Source organism: Molossus molossus, unplaced genomic scaffold, assembly GCF_014108415.1.
Source record: "Molossus molossus isolate mMolMol1 unplaced genomic scaffold, mMolMol1.p scaffold_m16_p_15, whole genome shotgun sequence".
NCBI classification, from domain to species: domain Eukaryota; kingdom Metazoa; phylum Chordata; class Mammalia; order Chiroptera; family Molossidae; genus Molossus; species Molossus molossus.
This window is the reverse complement of record NW_023425350.1, coordinates 26,800,374-26,810,297: the sequence shown is the minus strand read 5'-3', so window position 1 is coordinate 26,810,297 and position 9,924 is coordinate 26,800,374. Positions and strand designations below refer to the sequence as shown.

The following is a 9,924-nucleotide window of genomic DNA, read 5'->3' as shown; positions in this document are numbered from 1 at the left end:
CTAAAGACCTGGAGGTAAGAAACTGTTTTTGTGTTTAGGGAATGGGAAGACTTTCCATATGCTAGAACTCAAAGGCTATATCCTAAAAGATCTGAACAGGCTGTCGAGGGCTCTGGGTTTGTCTTAGGGCGATAGGCAGCCAATGCAGTTTTAAAGGGAGCGAGTGAGTCAGACCTGCACTTCAGAAGTGCATTTTGCCTGAAATGTGAGGAATGTGATGATGAGATTTGGCAGCAGTTTGAAGGCAGTGGTTAACATCAGGCAGGAGTTAGGCGCAGGTTGGAGTCTCTCTGGTGGTCGCTGTCTCTGTCCTGTGCTACTCTGAGCAGCTCCTCACCGTTTCCAATCCTCACAGACTCCTGAGGCATTTTAAGTTGGAAATCTTTCCAAAGGGTCACTACAAATGTGTCTTTTTCCTTTTTAAACTGTAGATCTCTACTGGATCATTTTTATACCTGCCAGACATTGGGATCATTTAAAAAACAGATTTTTTTTTTATAATAATCAAAAGCTAGTCTTTTTGTTTTCTCCCTTGCCCCATAGTCTTTCTGCACTGAACAAACAGAGAGATCCTATTTTAAAAGGAAAATCAGCTCGTCTTACACTTGTGATCAGAACCTCCCTGGGATTCCACCCCGTCACGGTCAGTCGGTGCCTTAGTGGCCTCAGTGCCTCTCATGGCCCATCCCCGCGGTGTTCCCCCCTCTGAGCCCTGCTCCCTGCGCTCAGTGCACTCTCCTTACACTGGCTTCTCTGTGGTTCCACTATCAGGGTCTTCGCACTTACCTGGAATTCTCTCCTTGCCGGTATCCATCCACAAGGCTTGGTCCCTGGCTTCCTTTAGGACTCTGCTCAAATGTCCCCTTATCGGAAAGGCCTTCCTTAACCATCCCGTGTAAGTCACGCATGCTGTGTGCGTGTACACACTGACACACACTTACACACACGTGGACTCCTGTCCCCTTATGTTCTCTTTCCCATCTGACATTTGCATTTATTTGTCTGTTTCCTTCCACTGGAATACAAGATCTGTGAGACCAGAGATTTAAAAAAAAAAATTATTAATGAATTCTCAGGACCTAGAAGAGAACCTGGCAGATCATTCTGAAATATGCATTAGGTAACATGGGTACATATTTGTGGAATAAAATGGCTGTGTAAGGGAGTTAGAACTAGACTTTCCACTATTCTTGTGGGCTGGTTCCAGGTTACCTTATTTCAAGAGATCCCACAACCCACCCAAAGCCCTGTAATGTCTGAACAAGCCATCCCAGGGACCACGAACCTTTGCATATTCTGAAAATATGCTTTTATTTTCCTGCCTTTTACTTAGAATGGACTTCTACCACCCCACGCCTCTGTTGTGCCTTCGTCAGTATGGGGAAAACGTCAGCGCTTCTCCCCAACAGTGATGAGCTACACGGGGCTTTAGGGGATGGACTGCCAGGGTGAGTGGGCCCTGGGGAGGTTTCCAGGATAAGCCATCGGCAGCACACATGGGCCAGGGAATGCAGGTGAATGTGGGGAGACTCCCAGACAGCCCGAGGCTGGGAAAGGCTCTAATCCAGCTCCACTTTTGACTTCACTGGGCCACAGGGCTGTGGTCTGACTCAGGACCCTTCTATCACCACTCTGTCTACTGGCTCACTGACCTTCCAGACCAGAGTTACCCTGACTTGGAACAGACCCTGCTCTATTCCCCCGAGCCCTGGAGGCAGAGGTGATGTAAGGTCCAGCTGATTTTGCCTGAGCTGGTGGGTGAATTTGGAGCAATGGTGGCTCAGTCCACCACTTTGCTCTGCTTTCCAAGCTTCGGGCTGCTCACTGACTCCCTTGCCATAACCCTAATTGCCTATAGTCCTTCATCATATGTCACTTTGTGGTCACTGTCATTCTGCCACATGAGCTAATTTAGATGGAATCATCGCTCGTGCACTTTTAGGTCACTTGAACCCTCTATAGAACTAAGATGTGTTTTAGAAGGATCATGGAAAGTATGAGATCGGCACCAAGAAGGAACACTTTATGGCTGGCAACGCTGATTTCACAGCCTGCCAGGCGAGAGCTGACACTCACAACCAGCTCTGGGCCTGGCTGTCTCCCTGTCTGTTGTGGACAGCCTGCAGATTCTCCGCGAGTCTGCGCACAGATGTGCAGAGCTGTGCTGGAGGAGCCAGAGGCCCAGCTGCTAATGCATCAGGAGACCTGCGCTTGCTGAAAAGTAGGAGGAAATGTGCTCTCATCAAACACGCTTTTAAAAACTGTACTAACTGTGTGGAAATATTGCATTGCTGCAGACTTTTTTTTCCCCTCAAGTACAAATGCCACTGAGCTTTCGTTGCGGGCAAGCGTGCAGATTTCACTGTTTCCCAGTAAGCTTGGAGTGATGGCACATGATTTCATGAAAGGTAGTGTCAGATGTGCCCCAGAGTCTAAGATTATCACCAGGCCCCGTGTGTTGGTGGGATTTTTAAAGTCTGAACTTCAAACCATTTTGGGGGTCTTTTTCTTAGATTTATTTAGGTTGGTAAAAATTCCAAAGCAAGCTTCTACCCACACTTTACAGAGGATTGGAAAAACATCAAATAACATTAATGGAAGGGGGTATGGCATAGGAGTAGCAGTCCATGCCTCATCCTCGAAGCCCCAGGACCACCACTAAAGCATCAATTTTAATATGGTGATTTTGGCAATGAAACCGTTTCTGGAAGGTAATTGTACTAATCAAAATTTGAAAGAAAATCTGCTTCAGCAACAAGGAGAAAATTATTTAATGCTTCAAAAGTTTGTGTTTTTCCCTTCTCATTGACTGTTAGCATAAATGTGCAAAGCTGTCATTGAACTGTTCATTTCCAATAAGTCAGCTGTGTGTAGAAAACCCACAAGCGGAGTTGAGTTGTACACTTTACTTCATGACTGATGGATTCTTAGAAGAATGATTCACCATACATGGTGTGATAGTCAAGTATAAGCAAATCACTGGTAAAGTTAGTAAATATAAGTAATTAGTCATGCTTTGGATCTGGCTCTAATGATGCCATTTTTCCCACCCAACCCCCATATTATTTCTTTCCAGTAGGTTGGGACGGTTGGAAGTCGGCTGCTGGGCAACATGCTGCGAGTAAGTCTGTCACCCACCTTTTCGCTGGGATTTCACCTGTTAGCTATTGTGGCTGTCTTATTTTCCCATGTGGACCATATAAACGCCGAGACAGAGATGGAAGGAGAAGGCAATGAAACTAACCAGTGTACTGGCTCATATTACTGTAAGAAAGGGGTAATTTTACCCATTTGGGAGCCCCAAGACCCTTCCTTTGGGGACAAAATTGCTAGAGCTACTGTGTATTTTGTGGCCATGGTCTACATGTTTCTAGGAGTCTCTATCATTGCCGACCGGTTCATGTCCTCCATAGAAGTCATCACGTCTCAAGAAAAAGAAATAACCATAAAGAAACCCAATGGAGAGACCACCAAGACAACTGTGAGGATCTGGAATGAGACGGTTTCCAACCTGACCTTGATGGCCCTGGGATCTTCTGCTCCAGAGATTCTCCTCTCCGTAATCGAAGTGTGTGGCCATAACTTCACTGCAGGGGACCTGGGTCCCAGCACCATCGTGGGAAGTGCTGCCTTCAATATGTTCATCATCATCGCACTTTGTGTTTACGTGGTCCCAGATGGAGAGACGAGGAAGATTAAGCATCTGCGTGTGTTCTTTGTGACGGCAGCCTGGAGCATCTTTGCCTATACCTGGCTTTACATTATTTTGTCCGTCATCTCTCCTGGGGTCGTGGAGGTCTGGGAAGGTTTGCTTACTTTCTTCTTCTTTCCCATCTGTGTCGTGTTTGCTTGGGTTGCAGATAGGAGGCTTCTGTTCTACAAGTATGTCTACAAGAGGTATCGGGCTGGCAAGCAGAGGGGAATGATTATTGAACATGAAGGAGACAGGCCATCCTCCAAGACTGAGATTGAAATGGATGGGAAAGTGGTCAATTCCCATGTGGACAATTTCTTAGACGGCGCTTTGGTGCTGGAGGTGGATGAGAGGGACCAGGACGATGAGGAGGCTAGGCGAGAAATGGCTAGGATTTTGAAGGAACTCAAGCAGAAGCATCCAGATAAAGAAATAGAGCAGTTAATAGAATTAGCTAACTACCAAGTCCTGAGTCAGCAGCAAAAAAGTCGAGCATTTTACCGCATTCAAGCTACTCGCCTGATGACCGGAGCTGGTAACATCTTAAAGAGGCACGCAGCTGACCAAGCAAGGAAGGCTGTCAGCATGCACGAGGTCAACACGGAAGTGGCTGAAAATGACCCGGTCAGTAAGATCTTCTTCGAACAAGGGACCTACCAGTGTCTGGAGAACTGCGGCACCGTCGCCCTGACCATCATCCGCAGAGGTGGCGATTTGACCAACACTGTGTTCGTGGACTTCAGAACTGAGGACGGCACAGCCAATGCTGGGTCCGACTATGAGTTCACTGAAGAAACGGTGGTCTTTAAGCCTGGCGAGACCCAGAAGGAGATCAGAGTTGGCATCATCGACGATGACATCTTTGAGGAGGATGAGAATTTCCTCGTGCATCTCAGCAACGTCAAAGTCTGTTCCGAAGCGTCCGAAGACGGCATCCTGGAAGCCAACCACGTCTCGGCACTGGCTTGCCTCGGCTCCCCGTCCACAGCCACCGTGACCATCTTCGATGATGACCACGCGGGCATCTTTACTTTTGAGGAGTCCGTCACTCACGTGAGTGAGAGCATTGGCATCATGGAGGTGAAAGTATTGAGAACATCGGGCGCTCGAGGAAATGTTATTGTTCCCTATAAAACCATCGAAGGGACTGCCAGAGGTGGAGGAGAAGACTTCGAGGACACCTGCGGGGAGCTTGAATTTCAGAACGACGAAATCGTGTAAGTCCTTTTTCTATATACACGTGTGTTGGGTGCGTTTGTGGAGGTGGGAATGCGTGCATGTTCTTTTTTTTTTTTTTTTTTTTTAATCCTCACCCAAGGATATTTTTCCATTTATCTTCAGATGGAGTGGGAGGAAGGGAGGGAGAGAGAGAGAGAGAAACATCAATGTGAGAGGGACACACTGACTAGCTGCCTCCCGCAGGACCCCGACTAGGGCCAGAGACCAAACCACGACTCAGGTATGTGCCCTTGGCCGCAATCAAACCTGCAACTCTTTGGTCCAAGGGCTGAAGCTCTAAACACTGAGTGAAATTGGCCAGGGCACATGCGTGTTCTTCTAAACGAAACGGCATACATGGAACAGAATGGTTACTGTACCAGATCACTTTCAAATCCCAGCCCTCACTCATATACCATCAGGGCGCTCTGTACACAGAGGTCTTAATTTGATTTTATTTTTACTTTTGCACTTTCAGGTATTTTATGTACATTATAGATCATGATAAATAAGTCTGGTGACACAGTTTATCAGACCACTTATGATGGGTAGAAAAATTGGCATTCTATTTTGGATCACTTAATATACACACAGTAAAGGAATATTTAAATCATCACATCGGGCCCTTGAGTTCATTACTGATTACTAACTGGGAGAGCCCAAAGAAGAGACACTTCTGAAAAGAACTTTCTGGCCACCAGGGCTGGCTGAAACAGTTTCTGCTGCTTTTATCTGACACTGGTGTGTGACAATGTGCTTAAATGTTAATGCTATTGATGACAATGATCAATTCTGCTTTTTCAGTTTTATGCCAGTATGGAAAAAGTCATACAGCTCTTATTTAGTTCCAGTCTCATTTTACTTTACATGATGAAAGAGACCCTTTTCCCTACTGATAGTGATGGGGAGAGAAATAAGATTCTCTCCAGGCACCCCACTTGACGGGGTGCGGGTCAAGGAAATGGAGAGCAACGTGCGCAACGTGCTCTTCCTGTTGCCGCTTCGCAGTGACTTTTACCAACGTTGTAACGTGTAGTGCCTGGCTGTGCACTGCTTTTTCCTTTGACAGTTGCTATTTAGAGAGCTATTCCTCCTTCCTTGCCTAGGAGGGGCATTGCACTCACTAAAAGCAAACCAGAAAATTTGACTCAATGAGCAATGTCTAAACTGGCAAGAAGAAAGAAAGGAAACTGTTTATATCTCCAATGCAACCAAGGACAGTAATAGGAATGATTACGTTGGTTGAATCATTGCTAACTTAGGAATTTCAGGAAAAAAATAGAAAATATAGTTTGTTCTATCCATGGTTAACTATTGAGTAAATAGCATGTATATGTCAAATGGCAAGTGCATTCTCCTACGGAAAGTGTAGGGAAAAAACAAAACACACAGGTGTGGTGGTGGGGTGGGCAGAGGGAGCAGACTTTTTTAAGCCTCCCAATGTCTTTGACATTGTAGTCCAGAGGTGAACAATTACGGAGCGTGATTTCATAATGAAATCAAGCAAAACAGAGATTATAATATCCATCTGTGGATGTGTGTGTGGAGGATAGCTTTTGATGACTATTTAATGTTGGTTCTTACAAAGTTAATGTTTCACTTATTGAGATGTGTTTTGTTAGGACACATGTTTTATTAAAAGTTGGTAATATAGTAGCAAATGAAAATCTTGCATACCCCAGGAAAGATCTTCCCAAAGGCCTTGTGTGGACTGTGATCCTGCCCACATTAGCATATAAACTCTGCTCCTTTGCTAGGAAAACTTTCTCACTGTATTTTCTAATCATTTCAATTATTGAACCCTCTTGTATTAGATTGCACTTATAAGCCATGGGAAAGTGTGTTACATATTACTAAAGGGGTATGGAATGTTAGTAAATGAACTCACAAGGGCAGCCCTTAAACAGGACCAAATTGGTGTTTTGTTTTGTTTATGCATTTTACTTAGGATGTTTTCTCATGAAAATGTGGTCTTGCTTTCTCTTAATAATGGCTCTGTACTTGTTTATTTGAAAGGGTTCTCCTATCTATCCCGGTGTCCAGGACTTTGACCCAACCATAAATAAATAATCTTCTTTTGGGCACTGTGTAGAAGCAGAAGTAGAGGGAAAAGATAGTGATTTGATGGAATAATTTATTCTGCCATCTCCTTCTAAAACCCTCACCCTATGCCATTAACTTGATTTAATTCTTGCTAAGGAAGGAGTATTGCCAAACTCCAGCTTTAGATATTTACATATCTTGTGAAAAGCGGTAAGAATTGGTGGAATTATCAGTATGGCATCTTGGTATACATGTTCTTAGGACTATTCTAGACCAATCGCCGGTTTCTAGTTTTAAAATCTCTTACTGAATTTTATTTGCTAAATTAAAATATGAAATTTAAGAAATAGCAAAACATTTTATTTGTAAGTGGAATAAAATTACAGCCCTATGTTTTTACTTTTTCTAGAATTTTAAAGAATTTTTATCTTCACAGTATAGAGTTTTACTACTGATGAAAAACGATAAATGGTTAATAGGTCTCTTGCTTAAATACATTTGTTTAAGTGACTGGGACTTAGCTTTAAGATAGGCACCAAGGATCCAAACATAATGTTTCTAGAAAAACATAATATTATCAAAGGTCCCTCATTCTATATCTTTTATGGATTTTTTTTTTTCTGGTAGTTGCTTGTAATGTCAGGTCCACACGGTCAGATCTAAATGAGAGTTTTTACCTCATGCAGTGAAATTGAACTATGTAAAGTCAGCACAATTTATCTTTAAGAATGAATTTTTATCTCCTGCAATTACACAATTAATCTCAAGAGTTTACTTTCTTTAAAAACCTACAACACGTATACGGGACTGTGGACACCACTGAGCTTCATTAAATACTTCAAAAAATCTGTTTTGTTTGTTTAATGCTCTGCACAGAGCCAGAATTTGTGATTCTTTCCAGAGTACCATAAAGAGATTCCTGGAAATGTCTGGATTTAAAGGCTATCTACTTTTAAGAAGCCATTAACCGAGGTAGAAATAGTGTCCAGTCTGATCAGGGATGGAGATCAAGAGGCAGTCAGCTTTATTGAATCTTTGGTTTTAAGAACAAAATAGATTCTTAATCTTTGATCTTACTTTTAGTACAGAATTTATTTAAATTTATAATTATGTTTGTGCCTATTCACTTATTTTATTTTGTTTACATAAAAGAGTTGAAATATTTCAATCTGACCCTTTTAAGAACAAAATCTATATTTGAGAAAAATACTGATAAGTAGTAAGTGGTGCTTGTAGTCTCTAATAAAATGTATTCTTGGCAAAACCTTTTAAAATTCTAGTTGAAAAACTCATTAAATAGATATAATTAATAGCACATGCATTTGTATAAACTCAGCCAGTGACAAATACTAAACCCATGCCAGCTAATCCTGACTTTTAACAATGAATTCTGTCTAATGTTGACAACTAATAAAAAATAAATGAAGAATACGCTAATTTGATTTGTGGTTTAGGAAAGTGATAGCTACAAAGTTGGCATGCTACTAATAGTTGTTCTTTAATGATGCTAGTTCAGTGGTAATAATTATTACAAAAGGTTGTTTGGTCTTCCAAGGTCTAACTTAGCTTGGCTATTCCAGAAAATGTTAAGGTTAATGAACTAGTACAAATATAAACCAAATTTAATTATAGTACTTAGTTATAGCTCAGTATGAATATTATTTTTAGAAGACAACTTAGAAAATTACCAGCATCTACTATTATATATTTAAATATAGAGTTGAAAAACAATGTATGTAGGTTGGAAAAGTTATATAATATATTACTTAGCAAATCAGTTTACTGGGCATTTCAGTCACAGCATAATTTATCAAACAATGGATCCGTCCAAAACAAATTCTCTTTTAACAACTATTACACTTTCAAGTATGATTATAACTTCATTAACTAGGAAATAAAATAGTAAGACATCTTAACAAATATAGCTACTTGACACTAAATATTTACATCACTTTTTTTGGGAAAAAAATAGAAAAAGTAAAATTATATTATTATATAGATTTTATGGAATTATTATTATTATATTCCAGGGAAAATACTTTATTTATATTACCAGTGTTTTTTTGCTTTATAGAATTCTAAGGAATAAAGACCTAGCTATAGGAGAGAATGATTCAATTCTGAAAGTAGACCAAATATATAATACAAGAAGGCAGCCAGCTGTGAAAAAAAATGGAAGAAAAAATATTAAGAAAACTTGAGCCCTGGCTGGTGTGGCTCAGTGATTAATGTGTCAACATGGAGACCAAAGGGTCTCGGGTTCAAGGGCACGTACCTGGGTTGCAGGTTTTTTTCTTTTTCTTTTTTCTTTTTTTATTATTAATTAATTAATTTATTTTTGTTACAGATGTTTCTCCTTTTGCCCCCACTGATTCCCCCTCCCCCTCCCTCCCTGCCCTGTCAGCTTTGTTGTCCATGTCCATTGTTCATGCATATAAGTTCTGTGGTTTATCCCTCCCCCACCACCCCTCTTCTGGGGATTGTCAGTCTGTACCCCACTTCCACGTCTCTGGGACTACCCTATTCCTCAGACTGTTATGTTCATTATATTCCACAAATAGGTGAGATCATATGATACTTGTCTTTCTCTGTTTGGCTTGTTTCGCTTAGGATAATACTTTCCAGATCCCTCCATGTAGTCTCAAAGGATAAAAGATCTTTCTTTCTTATAGCTGCATAGTATTCCATTGTGTATATGTACCACCGCTTTTTTATCCATTCGTCTACTGATGGACACTTGGGCTGTTTCCAGATCTTAGCTATTGTAAATAGTGCTGCTACAAACATGGGGGTACATATATTCTTTGTGATTGGTGTTTCAGGCTTCTTAGGGTATATTCCTAGAAGTGGGATCACTGGGTCAAATGGAAGTTCAATTTTTAATTTTTGAGGTAACACCATAGTGTTTTCTACAGTGGCTGCACCAGTCTGCATTCCCACCAGCAGTGTACTAGAGTCCCCTTTTCTCC

At 41.6% G+C, this 9,924-nt stretch overlaps 1 protein-coding gene across 1 annotated transcript in view; it reads left to right on the top strand.

The window, feature by feature from the left end:
• Nucleotides 1–3,082: 3,082 nt before the first annotated feature.
• Nucleotides 3,083–9,924, top strand: part of SLC8A1 (solute carrier family 8 member A1) — a 277,891-nt gene continuing 271,049 nt past the window's right edge. Inside the window, exon 1 of the mRNA XM_036262521.1 lies at nucleotides 3,083–4,911. Within this exon, the coding sequence (XP_036118414.1) occupies nucleotides 3,113–4,911 (1,799 nt within the window). The 5' untranslated portion in view covers nucleotides 3,083–3,112. The remainder of the gene's footprint in view (nucleotides 4,912–9,924) is intronic.